The sequence below is a fragment of the Rissa tridactyla genome, chromosome 3 (assembly GCF_028500815.1).
Source record: "Rissa tridactyla isolate bRisTri1 chromosome 3, bRisTri1.patW.cur.20221130, whole genome shotgun sequence".
Classification (NCBI taxonomy): Eukaryota; Metazoa; Chordata; class Aves; order Charadriiformes; family Laridae; genus Rissa; species Rissa tridactyla.
Genome location: NC_071468.1, coordinates 37,122,040 through 37,147,950, shown reverse-complemented (window position 1 = coordinate 37,147,950; position 25,911 = coordinate 37,122,040). Strand labels below are relative to the sequence as shown.

The 25,911-nt window shown below is 37.2% G+C and overlaps 1 protein-coding gene across 2 annotated transcripts in view; it reads left to right on the top strand.

Moving 5' to 3' along the window:
• The window catches only part of CRIM1 (cysteine rich transmembrane BMP regulator 1), a 194,356-nt gene that overhangs the window by 92,829 nt on the left and 75,616 nt on the right, over positions 1-25,911 (top strand). For both annotated transcript variants that reach the window (XM_054194091.1, XM_054194090.1), the window contains 2 exons: positions 7,488-7,608; positions 21,247-21,368. In XM_054194091.1, the coding sequence (XP_054050066.1) occupies positions 7,488-7,608; positions 21,247-21,368 (243 nt within the window). The remainder of the gene's footprint in view (positions 1-7,487; positions 7,609-21,246; positions 21,369-25,911) is intronic.

Sequence of the window (25,911 nt, the reverse complement as noted above, 5' to 3'; positions counted from 1 at the left end):
TGGTAAAGATGAATAATAAAAATAGAGGGATGAAAGCAGGCATATAAAATTGTATAATCCAAAATCTTATGTGCAAACAGGTTTGAGTGTGCTTAAGCTGAGCCTTTCCTATGCTTGTTTAACATTTTTTTTTTTTAAATCCTACACAGAACAAGATTGTACAGTCTTTGTACCTTTAGTGCTTATCTTTCTGTTTTTTCCTAATATCCAATGCAAATCTGCCTGCGTGGAAATTTAAGCAAACTTTTTTGTTCTCTGTCCTGAGTAGTCTTTATAGTAATTTTTGCTGTGGAACATTTTGTCAACCTTAGTCTTCTTTCATCTAGGATTAGCTGTAACTTCTTATGGCATAGTTTCCATGGACTTCTTCCTTGTTATGTTGCCCCACTATAAGTCATCTTAAGTTTATCCACATGTCTTTAAAATGTGGTGTCCAAAAGCAGACTGCTATTTTGGGTGAGTCTTCATCAGCACTAAATACTGTAGAGTAATTACTTCCTGTCTTTCATGCAAAATTCTAAATGAGAGCTGACTCTTGAAAGAGTTGTATTTAGTTTGTGAAACGCTGTGATCCCAAGATCTTTCAGTAGCATGACTGCTACTGAACCACTATATTTGTACATTTAAATTCTGCCTATATATACTTCAAGGATGCCTTTACTGAATTTTATCTTGCTGACTTTTGGATTATTTCTGTATTTATCAAAATAAATGATAGCTGTAATTGTGTCCTCCAGATTGTTATTTGCATTCCCATCCTGTAGTTTGCAAATAGCTCAGTCCAAACTTACCTTTCTAGGTTACTTCTTGAAGGCTGTTTTCAGCTTGTTAGTATTACTGAATCTTCAAATTGAGTATGTGATTATTTATTGCATTAGTAGTTTTATGTAACTAGGTGTATGCTGTTTTCTGAAGTAGTTTGTGGTTTTTGTTGTAAGGAGTTAAGAGGTGAAGGTACACGGCACTGGAAAAATGAAGATGCGTGTTAGGAAGGTAGAAGAGCAGAGGCTTCAAAGAGATTGGGGAAGGAGATTTACGGGTTTTAAGGGAAGTGTCGAGCTTTGCAGTGGGGGTTAGAAATTGAGAATCTAAGGGAAAGCAGGGAGTTCTCACCTACCTTGGGAGATGATGAAAGTGTGTTTCTTTGTCAGTGCTAAGAGGCTGAGGAGCGTAGGTGGGTACTCTTGTGCATCCCCGCAGTGGTGGGTGATGAAAGATGTAATGGCTAAACTGCAAATTACAGAGGAGGTGGGGCCCCCTACTTGTTGCAGGCCCTTGGCTTTAGGGGAGAAAAAAGGGCTATTAATACGGAATTATCAGTCACTAGGTAGCCTGAGTTTTGTCAAGTTAGAATTCAGTGGCTGTCCAAGTTGACTTTTATAACTTTGGTCTACATGTTTCTTTTGTTTGCCGTTTGGCACAGTGGGAAGATTGCAAAGGGAAAAACAAGCCAACACAAGACTGGAAGACAGGGAAAAGGAGTATTTGAATGTTGACAAATCTTAGTAGACTGCATATTATTTACCACAGAAGACTTTTTTATTTAATGGCAAATGTTTGCAAATCTGAACTTTTTCCAGTTTTCTGAGGAACCTTGTTTTCAAAGATTGTAAACAACATTTGCATAGGCAACATAATTTGTACTTGATATACGAAAAAATTATAGACTAAACAAATACTGAAACTTTTTTTAATGTTTCCTTTCTTGTAGAAAGTTTTGGGATTTTATTTTTAAATTTGCAAGTCAGCATGAACCTTTCTGTGTTTTTCCATCTAAACTGTTCCATCACGTTCACCACTGTCTGTGGTTTTAAATAAGTTTCTTTGTTTAAGAACAGGCAGTGGAATATTTTGTTTTATTAGGATTGTATATTCATAGGCTTATAGAATTGTAGAATAATTTAGGTTGGAAGACTAGATGACTCTGGAGGTAATCTAGTCCATCCTGCCTCTTCTGCACTGTTTAATGCCACTTATTCTCTATGTGTATATACATGTACTACTATATATGTAGTAGAATATAACTGTTTTTATGTATGTATGAACACTTTGTGAATTATCTGTGTGAGTTTGCTCAAATAATGGTCATAAAGTGATGTCAGATGATGCTCCTCACGTGGCAGGAATATTTATTTAGCCCATGGTAAGCCTGGTAATAAACCTTGTGTCCTCAGAGTTTGACTTGGTACCTGAAGAACTGTTGGAACAGAGTTGGAGAGGAACTGAACTAGCAGTGCTCTGTTTCGTGCTTCCTCAGTTTTTAATGCCACGCTGCTGAAAAAAAAAAAGGGACAATAAACAGTATAAGACCTGGTAGATAAGTGTTCATGCAGGGTTTCTTACAGGGCTGATGTCACTAGTTTTACTGAATAGGGTCAGCGTATCTATGGAGTTTACACATTGAGCAGAGAAAACTATTTTCCATTCTTTGCCACAGACCTAAAAACTTTAGTTCTGTGACTGCTGCTATCAGAATCCTCTTTCTGCACCTCTGTGTCTGCTTAACCAGTCTCTGTAGAGGTTTTGTACCAGCAAGGGCTTTCTAGTGGAAACAAATTGCAGGAAGCTGGGAGCTCTGCTTCCTATGATAGCAGTGCTGCCTTATGCCAATAAGTATTTGCACAATTAAAGCATAAATTGTGTTTATTTCTGTGCCTTAAATAAGATATCACCGCTCTCCAGTTTGCAGTGGCATTTGAGTTTGGAGCCTTCTGCTAAGAACTGCATATGTTCAAATACTGGGACTGGCAACTGAGTTACCGAAAGGAGAATAGGAAGTGTTTCCATAACACGAAATGCTAGAACAAAAATAAAATCTTTCATGTTGAGTTCCACTACTTCTACCTGTTTTACTTTAGGAATACAATGATTAAAGGCATTGTCATTCAGTTAATATGAAGAAGCTCAGTAGTTTAGCCATACCTGTCTATTAACCTCCAGATTAATTTGTCTTAAATGTTTTTACCGTTGCTCCTCCAAGCATCTCACCACAGTTGTGGTACCTATAAGCATGTCGTGTCCTTTTTGTTTTGCTGCAGTTGCGAAGCTTAGAGGTGAGATAACAGTGGCCTGGTGCCATAAGCAACAAACTTTGTTCCTATGAGCTGTGTATAACTGGCTATTCATGAGCAGTGAACGTACTGAACGAGCACTGAATTTAGTTCTAAGCTGGAGTTACAGTTCTTAAAAATTATTCTCAAAAATAAGTTTGTTTTTTTTTTCTTAAAGATAGTTTAAATGACCCATCTCAAATGGAGATGCATAATATGTTAACAGTAAAAATAAAAATAACCTGAAACAAGATCTATGGGGGTATACGTGCCTCTTTTGCCAAGAAGCTAAAACAGTATGAGCAATGACGTTTTTAAAATCATGTTTGTTTATTTAAAGATGGAGTTAAAATCTAATCTAAAAGGTATTTTGCTGAAGTTGTGATAGGAACTCTAGCTGCCACTTCTGAATAAAGAAAGGTAAATAGTTTACTTTGGCAGTTATCCAACAGATGTGTGTTGTACTTTTATTGATAACTTCTTTTTTTTGGTGTGTGGTGAGGTGAGGAGTGTCATCTCTTAGTTTCTGACATCCTGGGGAAAGCATTGGGAAATGTGTGTCATGCTAGACAAACCTCTGTTGAAAAGACTGCTCATTTGTCATTCTTCTAGCAGTCATTCCAGCAGAGTTTTCATTCACTCGCTTTCTCCAGCAACCCTGCATGGCCTGAAAATTACTATTACTGAAATGGAGGTTGGTTTTTTTTCTGGTAACAGATCTTGGTTTAAACACAATTGTAAAGAGGATGTTATTGTATAGCTTATTTGTACTGGACTCCCAGAAAGCTGTGACTTCTGGAAAAATCAGTCGTCTTTCCTGTGCTAAGCCACTTGGTTGCACCAGAGATGCAAATACTGCCTTGGTGCACCAGGACCTTTTGGTCCATAGGTAGCTATTTAGTTTTTGCCCCTGAACTGTACATTCTGTTCTTTGGAAAGACAGCATAATACATGAAGGTGAAACTTAATATACTTGGTATAATGTTCTTTTCACTTAAGTATTAACAGTTTCATGATCAGAGACCTTCAGTTGTGTAGTCTACAAAGGAGGTTGCAGATTACTGCTATGTCAAAGTCTGCAACCATGGTAGGGTTTCTGCTACATTCTCGTAGAAAAATTAGTAACTCTCAGATGCCACTATGCAAATTCGGTGCATGAAAGTTTCTGAAGACTTGTTAAGCAAAGGTCAATCGGGTGCATCTGCACTGATAGGAAATTGCAACATGTTTATGACTTCTTGAAGATATATATTTGTCAGACTATATATTTAAAGCTTCTAGGATAGACGAAAATAATTTTCTATAGACAGGATTTTAAAAATTTTTAGCTTATAATAAAATATATAATAACAGCTTATAATAAACCTGTTCATGAAAAGTATACTCTGTAATTATTGGAACCAGCATAAGATGTCAAAATAAAACTATTAGTTCAGTGTCAAATGTTTGCAGTTGTATTTTTTAGGAAAGTAGTACAGCTAATCTGGGGGCCATTTTTTTAAGTAATGGAGAATCCCATTCATAGAATCATAGAATGGTTTAGGTTGGAAGGGACCTTAAAGATCATCTTGTTCCAACTCCCTACCATGGGCAGGGACACCTCCCACGAGACCAGGCTGCTCAAAGCCCCAGTTATACACTGTTCTGTAACCTTACAATATTGTCAGCTTATCTAGAAGTTTGACTTAATTTTTTCCAGTTTGAGAAACCCATTTTAATATGAAAAAAAGTAGGAACTTTTTTCCTACTTAAAATAATCTTTCATATCTTCATTCCTTACCTGTGAGGAAAGGCTGAGAGAGCTGGGACTGTTCAGTCTGGAGAAGAGAAGGCTCAGAGAGGGTTCTCATCAATGCATGTAAATACCTGAAGAGAATGTGTAAAGACAGAGCCAGGCTCTTTTCAGTGGTGCACAATGGCAGGACCAGAGCAACGGGCGCAAACTGAAAAAACGGAGGATCCGTCTGAATATCAGGAAACACTTTTTCACCATGAGGGTGACTGAACACTGGCACAGGTTGCCCAGAGAGGTGGTAGAATCTCCATCCTTGAAGGTATTCAAAAGCTATCTAGGCACAGTCCTGGACAATCAGATATGTGGCCTGACTTGGAAAGGGGGTTGGACCAGATGACCTCCAGAGGTCCTGTCCAACCACAGCTGTTCTATGTTTAATCTAATAATGGAATAATAAAGGTCTCCCAGTTTGGAGAGAAGACTGACATGGGGTATGAGTATGGATTATAAAATTCTGTGGTGGTGGATAAGCTCAATGCATATCCTTTTGTTTGCCAAATGCTACTAATCCTTACAAGAATTGGAGGGTGCTCTGGTACTAGTAAGAGATAAGTATAAAATAAATAAAAATGGGTAAGTGAAATCAAACAGGGGAACTGCTGAGTGACTACAGCCACTTAATTACATGAGAATTTTCTATTTGAATGCTCTTGATTTGGGTTTGTTTGTAACTTTTCTTAGGTTTGTACTTTTTTAATAAAGAAAGGCTGTTTGGGATGCTCTTCAGTGTTAGTGAGCTGTGTACTAGCACACTATAACTACTGGAAAGAATTTAAACTGTTTAGGAAGACAGAGCACCTTAGTTGAGACTTGGTGACATGATTAGGGAGTTGCCTTGTGGTTTTTCTTTCGTTGTCGTTACTGGTGTATGGAAAGATGGACACAGAAATAGTTGTGAAGTAGCAGGTCGTTGGTAGAACTTGTTGGCTGGTTTTTCCCAGACTGTTTACCTGGGGAGAAGGCGGTGGGGGCCTTGAATCAGGGAGGTAGAAAGGTTTAAATTCAGGAAACTGGACATTGGTAATTACTTGGCACAACAGAATCGTACAAATTGCATTGATTGCGTTAGACCATACTGATGAGCTTGTGATTCTCAGTGCCTGTTGTGATAATGGAGGAACTAGATATGTATTTCTTACAGAAGTGCTGTTTCAAATGTGTTATTTATTAATAAAGTGAAACACAAAAGTCTAGGGCTTTTTAAAGTGAAATATTATAAATTTAAGTATTCCTGTCTTGAAGGTAAATTATGATTATTATTATGTGATTATTATTAATCATTAATAATAATAATAATTATTATTAATTATGTGATTATGAAGAGATATAAAAGTGAATTCGATAATGGTCGAGATTAGTAACCAGAACCTTTCCAGTTAAATTTAGTAACTATGCATTGCTCCACAAAATGGACTTTAATTAAATCCGTGCATTTCCCAGTGAGAGCTTTTTGAACTTGTCAGGTTGCTCTGATTTAGCAGATGGCTCTGTTTCCCAAATAACTAGAAAAAGGCAGGTTCAGAATATTGCTTACACAGAGGACACTCACATACTCATGTACTTTGAAAGTTAACGGTCTTGAGGGCAAACCTACTGGTCCTAACCTTGATGAGCTGCAGACTGGTTTCATTGAACTTCTGCTTTCATTTAAATGTTTAATGAGATATGCAAAGGAGATGTGATTCAGAGACTGATGTCTCGTTATGGACCAATTGAATTATTATTGCCGTGTACCTCTGAGGATCAAGCCTGAAAAATGTAGGACTAGATGACAGAAAATGGGACTTTGAAAGGTATCAGCTCTTGCAAGAAGCGTGGTGTAGCATTGCCAAACTGCTTTAGTACTGCAGTTAGCGGTCGTAATAATGTCAGTACTCAAGTGAGGTTTAATCAGTAATCAGGGATATCGTATTGTATAATTTTCAGTCTGATAACATTCTGTTCATCCTGCCTTCTCAGTCAGTAGGTAGCTTATTTCTTTCAAGAGGGAACCATGTTTTAATCTGTACTTTCTTAGCATAATTATGATAAGGAATAGCAAATAGATAATGCCTGGGCTGGTATTGGTTGTTAACACGTGAGATTTAGGACAAAATAAGATAAAGATGTCTTTCAGCTTTCCTCAATATGACTCATAGGATTAAATGTATATTCAGGCTGACTTTTTCACATTTCTAAGCATTTGCTGCTTTCTAAAAAGCTGTAGGTCAGTCTTACTAGTTATGTGGAATTCTTCATCTTGCTAATGCAGGCTTTAATCAGGAAAAATATTAAACAATGAATTGTTGAGTGTTTTAAAAGCTGTGGCAAAAATATATTCTCAGTAACCTAGTACACTTCTAGTAACTAATATTATTCACAGGTATAATGATTGTTTAAGGTTGCCTGTCTAAATTTTATAAAGGTTTTATTAACTAATATTAGTTCAGTTGCTTCCCGAGGCAATAATTTTTATTAAAAAGTGAAACTTCAAGAGAATGGAGGTATTTTTGTAATGTTACCTCCTGAGCATGTATTCATTACATAATTTTTCTGGCTTAAATTAAAAAGCTGACGCATAACTGGTTGCTTATGATGAAGTAATTTGCAAAAAGCTCCTAACGCATGAGTAAAAGGAATTTTCGTCTCCCTTTCCTCCGTAGTGTTCAGTGTGGATTGCAGCACAGTCGAATGTCCTCCTGTTCAACAAGTTGTTTGCCCACTGGATAGCTATGAAACCCAAGTCAGGCTGACGGCTGATGGCTGCTGTACCCTGCCCACAAGGTTGGTGTCTTGACGGCTGAGTGTTTTTAACTTGTTCTCTGCAATTCAAGTTCTTTCATTTAGAGTGGTTGTTTTCTTTTCTCTTTTTTTCTGAACTTTGGACCAGAACATACTATGGATACTCGGTATCATCCCTTTATTCTTTAACATATTCTCATTAACCTTCCTAGGAATTACAATAATTTCATATTAGTTGAGAGCTGACCTGGCTAGTTGGGATTGCACAGGAGGCCCTGGATTTTAACTGGTGTTCCTACTGACATTGCTGTCAGTGCAGCTCAGCGTGTTCAAGACAACTAGAATAAAATGCTACTAAGGACTGTCTTCAAAAAGATAGATTATAAAGTGAAAGAAGCAATCTCAGATAAAACTTCATAAATTTCTAGTTTAGATTAACACTTAGGATCTTTGACACAGTAGAAAACTTAGATTAATGGTAGGTTTTTTAACTTACAAATTTGTTTCAACTTGCTGGATTCAAAAGTGATATATAGGCCAAATTATTTTTGTTTCCAAAAACTAAAATTTTGTTCTGTTTTTCTGCAGTCTAATGTAAGTCGTGGTTTGATTGATTTTTCTGTTGCTTGTGTGAAAGGAATGAGAAATATCCACTTTATTCTTCATAGATGATAACTTCAGTGTTCCTTCTCTCGGGGATTGTAGAGTAGCAAGAAGACAAAACTTTGTTTACCTCAGAAAAATGATCAGTTAGAAATATTTTCTATTTCTAGCACACACATGGGAGATGATCTTAAATAAAACACCTAGAGCAAAAATGTCCTTGAAAAAAATATTTTCCTTTCTTTGATAATGTTTAAAAATATAACCAGTTGGTTTGCTGTGCGTTAACTGTAACTGATGTCTGAAGTGTACTTGTACATGTGCATGGTAATAAAGTGACAAAAATGGTATTCTTGTCTCCTGCACCCAAAGATGCCAATTGTACAAGCACGCTTAGAGCGTGTGAATTATTAGTTAACTGTGAACTGCACTGAAACCTCTTGGAAATCAGATTGCTGTGCATTACTGGGATCAAAGTTTAACAAGGGATCAGAGCTGGGGCAGATGAGTTCTTAGCTCCTGGAGTCTTATGATCAGATCTGAGAGGGTTTTATGTTAATATCTGTCCTCCTTGATGTGTAAAACTGGAAAAAAGCCATAATTAGCATAACCTAGTCTGAGTCTGCAGGCAGGTTGAAACAATTATAGGTGTCTTGTACTCCTCCATTAATTTTTAATTTTGTGGCTCAGTCTGTGTTGCTGTATATAGTTATTATGTGGGTTGCTAGGTTTCTGGTTTGCCTTAATTCAGCCAAAGCAATAATGCACTTTTTAATAGAGTAGGTGAGGAGGAAAGAAGAAAAGCTGAATCTGGCAGCAGTAAGATTGTATAGATGCTTTACAAGTTGTATGCCTGCTAGAAATGTATTTAGTTATATAGATTCTAATATACTGCTGTGCTTCTTAAGGAAGACAGTGCCATAGTTGTCATTCATGTGCTGTAGGTAAAGATATTATTTGAAGGGGGGGATAAAGGAACACAGCATGGGGATAACCAGAAAAGAAAGAAGGGTAGAGGAAGAGAAGTGCATGTATGAGAAGAAAGAGCAGAAGGGGAAACTAAGTTCAGTTACTTGGAACACGAAAGAAACAATTGGGATTCAGGTTCAGTGCTTTGTCAGATTTGAGGAAACATTGAAGCTTTACATTTGAAGCCAGGTTCTCTATCCCATATGAGACTTGCATTTCAAAACTACAGAAAAAGTCAAATAAAGTGCAGATATATGAATGAATGACTCTACACTGGGAAAAGAGGATGTTTTTCCTTAATTCTGGGATTTCTTACTAAACTCATGATGAAATACTAACATTGCATTGACTGTGATTCAGTTTAGAATCACATAAATCCATATCTCTCTTTAATCATTAGAATGAAGTTCAAAAGAAGTGGCGCTGTTTATTTTAATGGACATTTGAGAATAATTTACAAAAAGCAAAGACATAATGTTTCATAAGGTCATAGCCTTTAGAGTTCAGGAAACTGTTTTTGTGAAGATTATGGACTTTTTCAAGAAATTGCAATTAATTGTTTCATTTGCTGCCATGAATACCAGCGGAACCAGAGAGGCGTCAAGGAGACTATCATGGCTAAGAATGGGTGGCATGTCGCTGACTTGGTTAACAAGTAGTTGACAACTTTGCGTACAGCAAGAGCAGATTGACTTATGTGCCAAATCTTTTTCGTGTCTGGTTTCTTATATGTAGTGTGCTGGGAAAACAGAGATCCTTAAGTCTGATGTTAAGGTGGCTTTTTTTTTTTTATGAGTGAGCTCTTGAATGCATATTCATAATATTGAAAACTCCTCTAGCAATGCCCATGAGAAAAGGGGGAATAGTAAACAAACATCTGGCACCATAAGCTCTTGTACTCGCATTCAGTTACATTTAGTTTCACACTGATTTCTAATGTGACGGTTCAAACAGAGCAGCCTACTGATTTGGCGTTGGTACCAAAATGCCAGTTGCTTCAGCTTTCATCACACTGTTATGAGGCACTTGCCTTAAATTTCCAGCTGTTATGTTGGGAAAGCTAAGTGATGTGTCTGTCTCTGGTCTTGGTAAAGATGCTCTCTTCTCCAGGGAACTTATTGAATCAAATATATTAGAACTCTTGCAGAGAACATGTTACCACAGTTTTGTTAATGTAACTTTGTCTTCTTCTGTTACAAAGTTAAATGAAGAGATGATCAATATAAAGTGTGCAAAATCTGTTATCTTCAGGTGTTTCCAGTTTTTCTGTTGTGAATTAATTTTTCTTCAAATTTTCAGATCCCTTTAAGAATTTCTTCGTAAGTGTAAAGATTTTTATCAAAATCTGTTTAATTTTTATCTATGAAGAATGGACTGTAAAAACTGGAGCTGATTTCAGTGATTAGTGTTGGCTTATATCTTTATTGCTTACATGGTTTTGTACATTTTTCGTAGGATTATATGCAATGATGTAAATGGCATGTTTGGATAGCTTTGCACCAAATATTTTTTGGATTATCTGGATGCTCTCTTTACTAGAATAATATGGAAATTTAGTCTTTACTAGGCCTCTGCTTCTTGCTCTAGTTTTATCCCCCTTCTGTGCTCTTTTTTCCTTCATGTAATCTAAGAATAGTCTTTTCCCTTGCCCCAGTTTTCATTCTCCCTGCTGTTGCCTGTTACAAATCTGGTAACTTCAAGATTCATTCAGTGCTCTGTTATGTCAGATCTTAAAAATATGATGATCAGAGTGCCATCCTTCTCAGTTTCTCTCTTCTGTAGTCCTTTTCCCTGTATTGGATTCTAGCTTAAAAAAAACCCAAACAAACCAAACCAAAACCTAGGACTTCTTAATTAATATTGTCTCACAGGGTTTTCTTTATAAAATGGAAATATATCCCCTTCCCCAAACTACTTAACATTGAAGAACAACATTTCCCACAGCCCTCCTACCCCAGATTTTGGCAGTGAATCACTCCTGATGATTCAGCGTCGTGGTCCTTTACCTCCTGAGATGAACTCTTGCAACATGCACATGCTGCCTTGAATATCTTGCTGGTAGTATAGGATATGATTATATCCTTCTGAGAGGAAAGAAGCATCCAGGAATATCTTCACTGAATCCCAATAATAAGTTTATTTTATATACTTATTCAAAAAGCTCACACCATAAGCCTGAAAATGTTCAAGATTAGAAGAAGTTTAGAAATAATTGATATATGTTTATCCATCAAAATCTCCAGTACTTTATTTTTTACCTGAGTTAGTTTTAAAAAATAGTTTCAAGGTGGTTGTAGTAGGAGGAGGGGAAAAAACAAATATAAATGAAGCATAACAGAAGCAGACAAGTCACAGGGAGACAGAAACTTTAAGAGCAATGAACCACTTAATAAATCTAAACAAAACAGGAATACAAGTCACAATGACTATTTCAAATGTCAAAAAAGCAAAGAACAGCTTTTTACAGATACAGTCTTGCAAGACTGGAGCCCAAAAGACTTGGGCTTGAGGGAAGAGAGGACGAAGACTCTCTGAATCGGACCATTTCACTATCACTTAGTCACAGAGAGATGGATGGCATTGCAAATGCAAGACTCTCAATTGGGTCGAGTAGCGTGGAGGAGTAGGATTATAGGTTTATTGTTCAGAAGAAAACCTCCGAAAAAGTTTAAGTGAATTAGTCATAGAAGTGTTTTCCCCTGTTTGAATAGTCCCTTCCCTGTTGTTTTTTCTTTATACGTGGCTAAAATGTCTCAATCTGGGGCTGCTGTGAATGGCAGCACCACGGTTTGGTCTGCAGTGTGGTGAAGAAGTGAAGTGTACATGACCAGCAAAAGTTAGTTCTCTGGATGGTATAGTAAAATATTGTTTTACACTGTAAACACTTGCTCAGTCCTGTTGAAGGGTCGGAGGGGCAATTTATATGTGCGTTTAGTTTTCCCCAAGCATAAAGCTTTACTCAGAAAACAGGCCAGCTCTGCGCCCCCCAATCTTAAATACTTACATTTTTATACAGTTTAAGAAAATGAGTAATACTTTGATGTAGTACCAAATCATTTATTTACCCAAGGTTTATGTTAAGCTAAATTTGGGTAGGAATTGAATACAACTTAGAACAGTACAAAATCAGGTTTTATTATCATATTTAATTAAGTAAAATTACCTTTCAAGGGATGAAATAGTAGCAAAAAAAGTAAATTTACAAAACATGTTTTGTTTGAAGAATATGTTAAATTAAGGAAACACTCTTTTGTATCTGTCCTGTACTAAAATATTTTTAACATCAGTGTGCTTTATTTAGCAGTTCTAAAAATGTTAAGGAATAGTAGTGGTCTATATTAGCGAGTCTCTAAATTTTGTGTAACATTACTGAATTGGTTTGGATTCCAAAGGAAGAAATTGCTTGTTTTATTATTTATAGTCTTTAGTTTCTAATAGAACTTTGTTCTATCTTAGGCACAATATAGATGCCGCTTCAGAAATTCATCGTTAGCAGTTTCACTTTTATTTTTCAGAAAACTTGCACATACCAGTTAAGTCAACCATGCTGTCTTTTCATGTTCGTGAACTGAAACAGAGGTCCTGTTGCAGCTGTTTATGCAAAAATCACACCTCTTCAGAGATCATTTAAATTTAGTTATGATTTTGTTATCCTTCTAGATTACCGTGCCCAGTAAGCAATTGCCTTTCATGTACTTTATCCCTGTTATGACACCTGGACCTGTTGTCATTGTATCATCTCTTTAATGCCATGACAGGCTGTAGACAAGACCTACGAGCCAATATCCTGTATTTCATGTTACACCAGTGTCTAGGGAATCCCAGTGGCAGCTACACATAAACCAGCACAGTTCTTTTCTTCTCGTTTTATGGCAGCCATCAGAATCATAACTGGGTAGTCTATAGTTGTAAGTTCTTTTTTAAGCTATTACCAATTTGTATTTGCATGTTATTTGAGAGTACCCACACATAGCTAGTTGGATAATGTTTTTCTTCTGGTAGCATCTGCAGAGGTAGTGCCTGAATCCCTGATTACCTTTGCATCTGTCCCACTCAATAGGAGGGGTAGAGTACACCCTTTCTGTTCATTCTTCTTAGCTGCTTGGCTGGGCCAGACCTTTTTTACATTGTTCCTTGTTAAAATATGATATGAGTCTTGCATGTTTGTCTAGATTCTTTTCTTAGGTCTTCCTATCTTAATTTTACGATACATTGGTTGGGTGTTCAGTACAGGACTCACCACTTCATTTTTCTGAACCTTCTTTAGAGGGCAGTCGTGATATTTCAGGAGGTGTAACTTTTTCTCTTTTCCCCCTGTATCAGTCACCTCTGGTAAGCAACTTTTGCTGATACAGAGGTCTCCCCTGTATTTGTTCTAGAATTTTAGATCCTTCTCCTCCACCCATCTCATCTTGAAGAAATGATACCCAAAAGAAAGTGGTTGTGGATCCCAGTTTTTGTTAAAGGAAAGTTCAGCTGGAACTGGTAAGACCAAATACAAATCCAAGCACCTGTATCTTCCTGAGATTTCTGTTCAGGGCTTGACTTCTGAGTAACCTGGATAGCTGGACCAAAGGTGTAACAAAAGCATGTTAAGGGTTCTGCAGAAACTTTGTTATTGCTTCGTTTCTTTCATCAGCATCTTAGAAACTCTGGTTTCTAGCTATGATGGCCAACTTGCTCAAGTTGTTCCTCCTGTACTTTAACTCTAGCAGACCACTTCACCATCTCAAGTACATCTGACCATCCAGTGCTATGGTGTTGTAGCACTTGGTATTGAATTGGAGACTCTGTTCCTTACTGAAGAGGCAGGGTTTGTATCGAAGGAAAGCTCTGCATTGGTGCCAGTTGAACCCATTGCACGTCAAACTCAGGCTTGCAGTAGGGTTATATTTGTTTTAGCAGTTGATGAAAAGACTAAATAGAACACTGCAATCTTGTGAAGTTTTGTAATACCTGGGAACAGGTGTTTAGGCATTTTCATGTATTTTTAAAGAAAAATCCTCAAAAATTAAGAAACAGCAAATATTTTTTCCCAGGATAACCATTTTTCTTCATTGAGATCTGGTAAGTGAGAAAGTGATATTAAATGCTGTTTACAGACTGCACTGTACTGAAAATCCACAAAGAGAAAGGATTTAAGGGCATGTCTGTGACCTTTATAGGTGACCTGTGCTCCGTGTCCATCTTCTCCATGTTGGTGTTCCAGGAGATGTAATGACTCGCAGAATTCGAAGTTCAGGCAGTCCCCTTCTTCCTACCTTACTACAGCTGCCCCAGCCATTCCTAGATGTTCTCAGTGTGATGATAATTATTGGACACCTTGCTGGTGTCCAACCTCACAATGTGGGTTGTTTTGGCAAGAAACCATTTTTTCCTGCAGACAGCATCCTTTTTTTATGTATGAGTTTTTATGGAAAATTATACGTAGTGCTTGTATCTGCCCATGTTCTGTGTTAATGGTATATGTACTCCTTCACTGTTAAGAAGACACTTTAACCTGGATAAATTAAAGTAACTCTTAATGGTGTCTACTGTTAGAGAGCGTTTTATGCTTGGAAGTAGAATGAGACTGTAGTGTCTAGAATTTGGATTTGTTTGCATACTTAACAAGCAAGCTGGTGTTTGAACTCTTTCATATAATAAGCTTGTAGACATGTCTTTCTGTTACAAGTTTTTGTTTTCACTTGTCAGCCTAAGAATTAGTGTATATCTTGATCACACTGCATATTGCTCTCCTTCCTCCCTCCAAGACTTCCCACACTATTTTGTTCCATTTCTTCTACTTAATCAGCTATTAACTTGTTTGGAAATTGAACAGGTGATTTAGTTTGGAATAATTTGTGACTTGAACAGACAAACTTCTGTTTGTATCACGGAGATCAATAATGTCTCTTAACAGTTGTCTTCAAACTCACAACGGTACAGACCCATATACATAATAAAGCAGTAGAATTATAATTTGGATGTTTGCATTTTAGAAGGGAAGCAGACATAAGAACTTCCCAGCAGTTTCCAACAGTACTTGGAGCAGATGATAGTATCATTATTAAGGTTATATCAAAAGAGTTTGAAGTTGTTTCCTCTAGAAAATAGCAGGAAACATTGTGTCGGCCTTCAGTAGCCACAAATCGCTGCTTCCTTTTTTCCTTCTTAAATTTTTTAATATTTAAAAAGTGGAACTGAAGGTTATGATAGTTTTAAAATAATAAGTAGTTTCTCACTACTCTTCTTTGGAATATCATTGTTGGAATTTCAGGAATCTTGTTTCTAGAAAAGCATTACATTTCTTGCATACACGGTTCCCACTACATGGAAAAGGTCTCATTAATTAAATGGAGTTGTTTGGCTTCAGAACACTGGGATTTTGGAGCAATCTTGTGGCCTTATTTTTAGGTTTAGTCCATAATGGAATAAATTCAGAAGCTAAATGGTCATCTAGTGGTTTGCCACATTTTTAGGAAGGTCATATTTGCACCTTCTGTACATTTTGTTTTCTGACCTCTCTTATATGCATGGAACAGTTCTCAAACAGAGTTTTAGTCAATTTATCCTTTCTGAATTTGCACAGAATTGCCTTCAGGAATATGAGAAAGGTGTTTAAATATCATGAATGGCATGGAGAAGCTAAGCGTGGAATAATTATTGGGATTTTTTTTCTGACAAAGAAAGAATGGACATCAAATTAAACAATCGGATAAATTTAAATAAAATGTGTTTTGGGAAGGTTGTTGGTTCTTTTTGCTACTTTTGTTGTTGATTTTGGGGGGGGTTTTTGTTTGCTTATGTTGAGTCCCTGCTGGCATAGTTTGAGGGAGGTATGTTATTCAAAAGTAAGAAAGTTAGGAGGTACAGGAGTAGTGAAGTTAGTGAATTGCTTATAAAACTATTATTGGTAAGTGATTTTTGACCTGAAGTTCTTAGGAAATTGTTTTATTTGTAAGAGAATCAGGTATTTATAACTCCTCACTAAAAAGTAGTAAAGTAAGAAAAGAAATAGATTGTTATAATACCACATAACTAACATTTGTATAATGTCTTAACTAATGTCTTATCTTTTGGTTTTGAAATGTTTGTTATATTATGAAGGGTAAGGCTGATAAACCTAAGGAAAGAGGTACAGAGGTGCATAGTGGTTGCAAACGAAGAGATTTTCAACAGAGAAAAACATAAGCTGGTGCAGGAAAATATGCAGGAAAAATGCAGGGTTGGACTGGTTTATGTTGTGCTTTATTTCATGTACTGATTAATTCAAAAAGGTCTGTACATTTATCAGTGTACTTGAAAAAATCAGTGCACTTGGCCAGTGGTTGGGTGCCTACTGGTTCCATGGCATGACTCTTTTGTGACAGTCCTCTTTTCCCGTCTCATCCCTCTGGGAAACAGATCAGTTGATTTAACATTAGTCAAAGGCTGAAATTGAGTCTTTTAGTCAAATGAACTCTTTGGATTCTAATAAGCCTTGGAAAGATGGTAATCTACTTGATGTGAATGCTGACTTTATGACTTTTTCCCTTGCTTAGCATCTGTTTGCTATTTCCTAATGCTAATAATATGCACAAGATGCACAAAAACTGTTCCCTTTCATGGTATCTTTAATTAAAAGCTAGATAGTGAGTTGCCTTTTGTAATATTTAAATGTCCCCTGTGTATAAAGATTATACTGTAATATAGTAATGGAAAAAATGCACTATTATATTTGGTATCTGTTTGTAACAGTATCCAGAAATTTAGACAGGAATTCTTACTTGGGAGCACACTAGCTTTGATTTCTCAATAAGTAAGCCTCTTGGAGAATTAGAATAGGAAGAACATCCATATGAGTCAGTTCATATACAAGTGAAACAAAACTTTTGAGCATTTGGAAATGGTCGAATAATAAGCGTTATATGCAGCTTCCACAGTTCTTCTGCCATCTCTCTCTACAGGTTTATTATTGATGTCCAAAATAAAATACTAAAAGCTTTCCAGGAAAAAGGAATATTTTTCGTTACTGACTTAATAAAATCTTTAAAACTGGAAGTGCAAAATGTATAAAACAGTGGCCTTGAACTTGTGGGCAAAAACTCTTCAGGCTGTATGTGTGAAGAAATTCTAGCTGTACTTCTTGGATGGAGGCATCCCAATGGCCTTGCCTTTGCCTGCAGCGTCACTTTCCGTGTAGGACTGGAGTTTATCTTTTTAAGAGTAGCGTTTGGTTGATTCCTGAAGCTGTAGCTTGACCAGTTTAAAACTCATCATCTTGCCTACTTAACTCACAGCGTGGCTTCAAGTGTAAGTAATGTTAATATTTCATTTTGCTGTATCTTCATCTCTTATGCTCTATGCTTGATGATAGGGAGGGTCTTCATTTAGTCTCTTTTCCTCGCCACTAGTTCATCAAGCTTTGATAATGCTGGGAGTTCTCTTCTGAAAATTCCTTATTTTACAGTATCCTTAAGTGTTTATATTTTTAACAGATTTGTGGGAGTTTTCTCTACTACATTTAGGTAATATAAGTGCTAATAATGTTAATGCAAATTGTATTAGATTCCTGCAATGAAAAAAAGAAGGGCCATGATAAAATCTCCACAGGAATGTGATGTATGTTTCAGGAATGCTTTTCTCTAGTCTCAGCGCTTCAGACTTAATTTTGTTTTGATCCTCAAAATAAATATCCCTATCCCCAACACACCCCTGCCCCAGCCTTCCCATTCACTGGTACTAAATCTGTTTTCCAGGGTGCCTGTTCTTATTTTCATAGCCGTTATGCCTTATGCCTGGAGAACTCTTTTGATCCTACCATCAAAACAGCTTTTCTGAGGCTAACCAAGCCCTTCTCTCTTTTCATCTGTTTAATAACAGAAGTAAATGACCCAAGATAATCAGATTTTAAATAAAAAATGTCATGTACAAGTATTCTGTTCGATTTATTTTTCTTCTTTTTTCCTTTTCACGCTTCTGGTGACATAAAGGAAAAAGGAAAATGATGATATAAAAGCAAAAAAAAAAAATCAAACAAAACCCTCCCAAAAAAAAAAACCATAAAAGAAACAAGTGGTGAAACTATTTCTGTTTTGAAGAGCTTAAACTGAAATTAAAAATCAGGCCTTTTATATTACTGAAGCAGTTGTCTTCCTCAGCCTGTAAAGCATTGCTTAATGAACATAGTCTTGGTTTTGGTTCTTTATATACTGAAGTTTTTCTTGCTCAGTTGTTGAAATTTCTAGGAATATTGTCATTATTACTTCTTTTCTTTTTTAACCTGAAGAACCGGAGACAGTTCCTTTTACCAGTCAGGTTGATTCTGTGTTTTTCAAAATTGCAGTACAGCTGACTTCTTACTTGGGATTCTTGGTTCCCTCAACCATTCCCCCACCTTTTCAGGCTGCTCTCTGTGAAGTCTCTTGCATGACTCTGGCATGACGTGTTTGATTCTGCTGGTTTGTTTTCTTTCTGGGCCATCTTATTAGGGGACATTGTACTCTCACAGAGCTGTTCTTCCTTGTTAAAAGTACATGTTCTTCTTGACTTGACTTGAGTGCTGTGATTCAACCACTTCCCTGGGCAGCCTGTTCCAGTGCTTAATGACCCTCTCAGTGTAAAAATTTTTCCTAATATCCAGTCAAAACCTCCCCTGGCACAACTTGAGGGCGTTTCCTCTTGTCCTGTCACCTGTTACTTGGGAGAAGAGACCGACCCCCACCTCGCTACAACCTCCTTTCAAGTAGTTGTAGAGAGCGATAAGGTCTCCCCTCAGCCAGGAGGATTTCTCCAGACTATCAACAGGCTTATCAAAATCTGGCCTGCTAAACTTCTTCAAACCTAGTGCTCAATCCCAAAGCTAAGATATACACACCCTGCAGGTGGGTAGCTGCCTGTGCGAGAGCACAGAGCTGGACTACAACTTCTCTTCTGTCCATCCCTCTGCTCCAAAAGGCACTTCAGAAAATTCTAGTACTATAAAGCTCATTTTGCTCCCTTACTGAGAACGGGATCACTTATTCTGAATTTCCAGATGTTGTTGTTTTGGCAGTGTGACAGCCGTGCTCAGCTACCAGAATTCCTTGGGTTTCTTCCTAAAAGACTTCTGTCTCCAAAACAATGTTTTCCATGCTAATAGCCTGGATGGTGGTCAAAGGTTTTCCTAGCAGAGCTGGCTGAAAAGAATGCAGACTGTTTAAAAGTCCATCTGAGACCATTTCCTACTTTGACGTTCTCCTATACATGGATTATTTTTTAACCAAATGGGAAGTTAATTTATAAAATTTCAGAGGGTGGGGTTTTGTTTGCTTGCACTGTGAATGAGTATGTGAAGCCTTGATTACTCTGAATGGGAGGGAGTGTCTTCTGCAGAAAGGAACATTGGCTCCCACCAGTCTTTTAAACATCTTTTTCAGCCCTTTTTCTGGAAGATTGTTTTATCTTAGATTATTTAATCTGGTGATTCATCATATTTTTTTGTTGCTTGGTTTTGTGGTTTGTTTGGTGGGGTTTTTCTTGTATTTTTTATTTAAAACAGTTAACTGGGAAGAAAATGAGAGGGGAAAATTACAAGTTATTAATCTAATAATTTAATATTCTCCTGCAACTTAAATCATCAGTGATAATGAATGTGAGGCAAAGAATAGAGAAGATACAGGCATGTCTGCAAAGCTGAGTGGTAACTTCAGCTTGGAAGTTGAGAGTTGTAGACTTGGAAGATCAGAGGATGAGACTTGGAAAATCAAGGTCCACAACTGTATTTCCATCACGTGTGCCATTCTCCGTGAAAAACATGAATTTTCAGGAAGTTTGATCTACCTATTTTCTGAGAGGTTATCTGGATGCTGAATATAGGGTGGATGAGGTGAAACCCAGTATTTTTATGTAGGCTTTTAATACTACTTTCGGATTATGTCTGTGCTTTTTTCTTTGTTATGTATGTTTTAAAATACTTTTTTTTTCTTCCTTCTTTAGTAAATGTAGGCACTTATTTCTGTGTTTCATTCTTCTCACAAGAGAAAAGCAACTTCTAAAGCAATGTTCGCTAGACGGGTTAAGATACAGATTCCTTGAACCTGACAATTGTCCTGTCTGTGCTGTGCCTGTCCATCCCCCACCCCCAGCCCCTCAAATCCACCCCGAATAAGTATCTTTCTTTTACTGGGGAAGGAACAAGTAAGATATTAGTACAGAATTCTGTAAGATTACTTACAGAGTCATCTTAAAGGGAAGCTGCTATGCCAAATCCTGAGTTTTTTGATCCCGTCTAGTAGAAGCCATAGTGCTTTCATTCCTTCTACATCTCTGAAGGCAAGGGGCATACAGTAAAGAAAATAATTATATTCCCTCATTTTTTTTTTGTATTTACGAATAAGTTGAGAAGAAAACGTCAAAAGCAAAGGTATGCTAAATAAAACATTGGTTTCTGTTCTCTAACTTTTTTCTTGGTTTAGTTCATTATCCTTTACTGTTATGGTGAGCATAATAATATTATAACAAAATTCCTTGAAATGCCTGTTTTAAAACTGTCACTATACTGTAGTATGTATGTGCACATAGAGTTAAATTGCTTCATTTTATCTTGACATATTTAACATTATTTATGAAACGTGATATAATTAATACTGATTTTTCAAATACTTATTTATCCCTTTATAGTAATACACTGCTAATATTTTAAGAATCCCTTTCAGATAGCACAATAAAAAGTTCTGTGAGATTCTGTGACTTGACTTGCATTCCTTCTTGCAAACTTACTTTGGAGTAATACCTTATGGTGGAGGATGTAACAATGTTATTTAATACTGATGAGGTTAAAGGGAATGATGTTAAAAAGGTGTCTGAGAGGGGGCTCTTCCTCATTCGTTGAATGCTGGTCTGAGATGAAATGGCTTTGAGGCGATTAAGGAGACATGCGTGGTAGATGAGAACCAAACTTCTTGCTTTTTAAGCATAAAAAAAGAACAAACAATTTCAGGTTTATAAGCTGTCTTGGTTGTTGGGTTAATAAAAGATGATTCTAAGATATGAATATGCTAACACTGGATCTTGTGCACTAGCTTTCCGTTTTCCTCTTGCTTATTCTTTACATTATACATGGCTTCATTTATTTATGGGGTTTTCCTTACTGTTCTTTGGTTTCAGATGCGAGTGTCTCTCTGGTTTATGTGGTTTCCCCATGTGCGAGGCAGGCTCCGTTCCCCAGATAGTCTCGCGTGGAGATGGAACACCTGGCAAGTGCTGTGATGTCTTTGAATGTGTCAATGGTACGTGATGATTTCTCTTGCACCCAGAGAGGAGGATTTTTATCTGTCTGTGGGAGATGCAGGGCATCTGGTTGTTTTTACCATGTTGTGAAGATCTAAGAGAAATAATTTTCTTGAGGTTCTTTCAGTAAGAGGGACCTGGAAGTTCTACTGAAGATACTTAAGTGGGAAACTGTGTCATTTGTAAGCTGTCACGTTTCTTTAATTTCTAAAGCACTTTTCCCGTGACCCATGGAATTATAGTTTTAGCAAGACTCCCTCACTGTGTTTCAGGTACTCCTTTGCCAGTAGCAAACACTAGAGTCCTTTTAGAAGTGACGTTTTTGCTTAGCGCTGCAACTGCTTGTTGCAGTACTGTAAACACAAGCACGCTGTTTAGACTATGGGGTTTGCTTTAAGAAACACTTGCAAAGTAATTTTTAACAGGAATGTACAACCTTTGGAAATTTTAAGTCAGTGTAAGAAGAGACTGATTCGCATTCTTTTTTTCCTGATGTAAATGTTTAGAAAATGTTTAAAAGCCTTCAATGTGTTCTGCAAGTGACTATATCTCAAGATTGCTCTATGCTATATATATAGAATAGCACGTATGCTATGTATGGTGAGTTGGGAAGAGAGATATTTGACTATTGGTAGATAAAAAGGGTAAAATACTCTTGAAGGTTTGCATGCTTAGATAATTTCTGAGCATAAAAAGTTATATGTTGGTGCAGTATTTACTAATTAATATTTATTCAGCAATACTTGATCTTGTTTAGTGGTGCATGCATCGTATGTTTGAAACAGCTTTTATTTTACATTCTTTACATAAACATACACAGAGAGACAGGTGTGCCCCCAGGAGAATGTTTGTGATATTTACATGTGATAGCATTTAAAATACTCAAAAATAATACTTAGTGCATATAATGGGACATTATATATAAAAATGAATAAAAGAATTTGTATCAAGAAGAATCACAGATCCTTTATATTTTCGATTAATTCTTTCACTATGGAAAGATTGAAGAGATTTCAAGATTGAAAATGCTGTAGAATTAAATGCAAATTACTTAACTTTTCTTTATATACTACCTGTTATACTAAAGTGATATTCATCTTCCTTTGTTTCATATTCACGTCATTCTGTTAAAGTATCATTTCTGAATTTGATTTAACTATGTGGCACACCTCAATGCAGTGTTTGATTCGGTATTTATTTTAGTACTTTGAGCAAGAAATACAAAGGCAATTTGTGATACAGTGTCTTTGCTCATGTGGAACGGTCTCAAAGGTACAAACCACCTTGCTGACATTCCTGTTTCTCTTCAGTCCGCAAGTTATTTCTGTGTACCGCTATCAAAATCGTTGGAGTATAATCGTGGGAGCTGTTTAAATTGCTCACTTGTCATTAAATTGTCCTTAATCATTTTCACACTCTTCCTATTTCCAAGGAGGAGTTATATTCATTTTTCATACTTAACAGTGAATTTGGGCTGTCTGAGCACTGTTGGCCTGTGCATCACTGCCTTATTGCTGACTGTAACTCGCTCCAAAGGTTCAACCTGCCTTTGGGTCAGGATTTTTTTTTTTTTCCTGTCAGGCTTTCCCATTACTAATCTGCACCTTAGTAGCCTATGAAGGCAGAGTAAATTGGAAGAAAAACAGGAGTTTTTGAAGGGAAACTGACAGAGAGGGAAGCAGAAAGGCCAGGTTGGAGGGAAATCAAGGTTTGTAGGGTGAGATAATCTTTTTCCTTGTTTATGTCCATAAAACATCAGTATTAAAATACTACAGGTAAGTCTGAAAACTATTTTTTTTGAGTTCTTCTTTGGAAAAAAAAAAAAACCACCTGAGAAAACGGTCAGAAAAGTTAAATAGTTGTATGTTGGTTTTTTTAACAAGGACATTTGTCTTTATGCTACTTAATACTACAACCAGATTTTAAAAAATAATGCTGTATGATGGGGAGGAATAACCCCATGCACCAGTACAGGTTGGGGGCTGACCTGCTGGAGAGCAGCTCAGCTGAAAGAGACCTGGGAGTCCTGGGGGACAACAGGATGCCCATGAGCCAGCAGTGTGCCCTTGGGGCCAAGGCGGCCAATGGCATCCTGGGGTGCACCAAGAAGAGTGTGGCCAGCAGGTCGAGGGAGGTCATCCTCCCCCTCTACTCTGCTTTTGTGAGGCCAGTTCTGGGCTCCCCAGTTCAAGAAGGACAGGGAACTGCTGGAGAGGGTGCAGCAGAGAGCTACTAAGATGATTAGGGGACTGGAACACCTCCCTTATGAAAAAAGGCTGAGGGATTTGGGTCTCTTCAGTCTGGAAAAAAGAAGGCTGAGGGGGGACCTTATCAACACTTATAAATACTTAAAGGGTGGGTGTCAGGAGGATGGGGCCAGGCTCTTTTCAGTGGTGCCCGGGGACAGGACAAGAGGTAAAGGGCACAAACCTGAGCACAGGAAGTTCCACCTAAACATGAGGAGGAACTTCTTTCCTTTGAGGGTGGCAGAGCCCTGGAACAGGCTGCCCAGAGAGGTGGTGGAGTCTCCAACTCTGGAGACATTCAAAACCCGCCTGGATGTGTTCCTGTGCAACCTGCTGTAGGTGACCCTGCTCTGGCAGGGGGGTTGGACTAGATGATCTCCAGAGGTCCCTTCCAACCCTATGATTCTATGATGTGACTTGAAAAGTGCTTTATGTATATTTAGAAGTGAGAAAGTTCCAGGTGCAATTATTAATGATGTTTTGCTTTGGAAAGAGGAAGAAGTTATAAGTCTGAAGATTGTGAAAAATTTCATCAAGAAGCTGGGAGCTTTGCAAAGAGAACAGAATAGTCGTGGATCTTAGTCTGCATTGCTTTACATTTTGGATTTGCATTTTAGGATGGTTATGGGGCTCTTATATTATGGAAAAATTTTGCAAGCCACCCCTCTAAATTCCTAGAAAACTAATTCTGCCAAGAACTTGCTAGATAAATGTCTAGCGCAATGACAAACTGGTAAAAAAGAACGTATGTTTATTTTTTATATATATATATAATCCCTACCATTATTTCTGTCAGTTTAAAATGAAGAGGAAGGGGGCGTATTGTTCATAAGACTGATAGTTGAATAAAATATCCAGGTCTGGTTTTTGGAAGGGTCTTGAAATACTGACAAGTGCAGAAAAGGTATAGTAGATATCAGTGACAGATGGAGGGAATATCTTACAGTGATAGGCTTCGATCAATTTCTTTGCTTCATTAAAAAAAATTGCCATTAGAGTAACAAGAGCCAAATCTGTAAGATCTAGGACATGCTGTTCTCAGCAGTGAGGGTGGTTAGCTGTTGGCACAAACTGCCAGGAAGATGCTGAATTTCTTATCTTTATCCTTTCCAATTAGGATTAGATGCCTTTTTAAAGAGTGTGTTTTAATCAAATGCAAGTTAATGGCTTTAAAGATGGTAAGTGGGGAAGTTGTGTAATCAGTGTTACCAGTGAGTTCCATTAGTTGCTTCTGTGTTTGAAGGTCTCTGAGAACAGGCAAGAGGACGGGATAAAAAGAACATGGGCACAGTCACATTAGTGTAGTTTTCCTGCTGTTACAACATCTATTTAATATTAAAATTAAATAATTCAGGGTGGTGGGTTGTGGGGAAAAAAAGGCAGTCAGGAATAACACTAGTGCTCTGAGTTACCCAAAAATAAAGGCATCCATTATAAGTAAATGTATGTAGACTGCAAAAAGTCAGGTGTGTGTATTGTGGGGTAACTAAATTCTCTATTTAGGTGACACCAGTGATGTGCAGAGTGTTAAAGCAGGCCAGCCTTCTGCAGTGTTTATTGCAGGTGTGTGCTAATGTGACAGATGCAGAGTTGCATGTTCAGAGGGAGTATGGGGCGGCTGCCTTTGCTGTGTAGGAGGGAGATCTGCTCTGGTTGCACAACAGCATTGGCCAATGTTGAGGCGGTAGTTAGTGAATAAGGGCAGCAAACATGTCATGTAGAGACTTTGCAGTGTGTTCTCTTTACTGTTTGTCAGCATTTTGGGGACAGATATTATTTTTTCACACACATTTTTCCTAGATTTAATGTAAAACTGGTTTAGAAGCTCTGTGATATATCTGTAGATTTTGTGTGGTTATCTTTGTTACCAGCACACACTGTCTCAAACTAGCTTTTGGTTAATCTATTTTAGAAAAGCATATTAATCTGTGGTGAGAGAAATTTCTGCAGTAGTTACTCTTTGGAGACAGTGGAGTTGTTGTTCCTGTTTGATTATAAATACAGCAGTAAGTCAAAACACTAATTGTTCTTTTCATGCTTCAGATTTGTATTCCGTGCGTCCTTAAGGTTTCCATCGTGTCTAATCTGCTTCTCGTAGTTTGTTATATAATTATATAAACATTATTTATGACTAAAATAACATTTACATCCTGACACTTCAGTTTAATTGGAGTTTGTTGTTATGTACCTGCTGTCTGTGGCTGTTCACTCATTGTGTAGGTTAAGCTTCTTTTTGAATATTTTATTTTTCACAGGAAATGATTTAGAAAGTGCTGAGAACAACTTTCTCATTAGT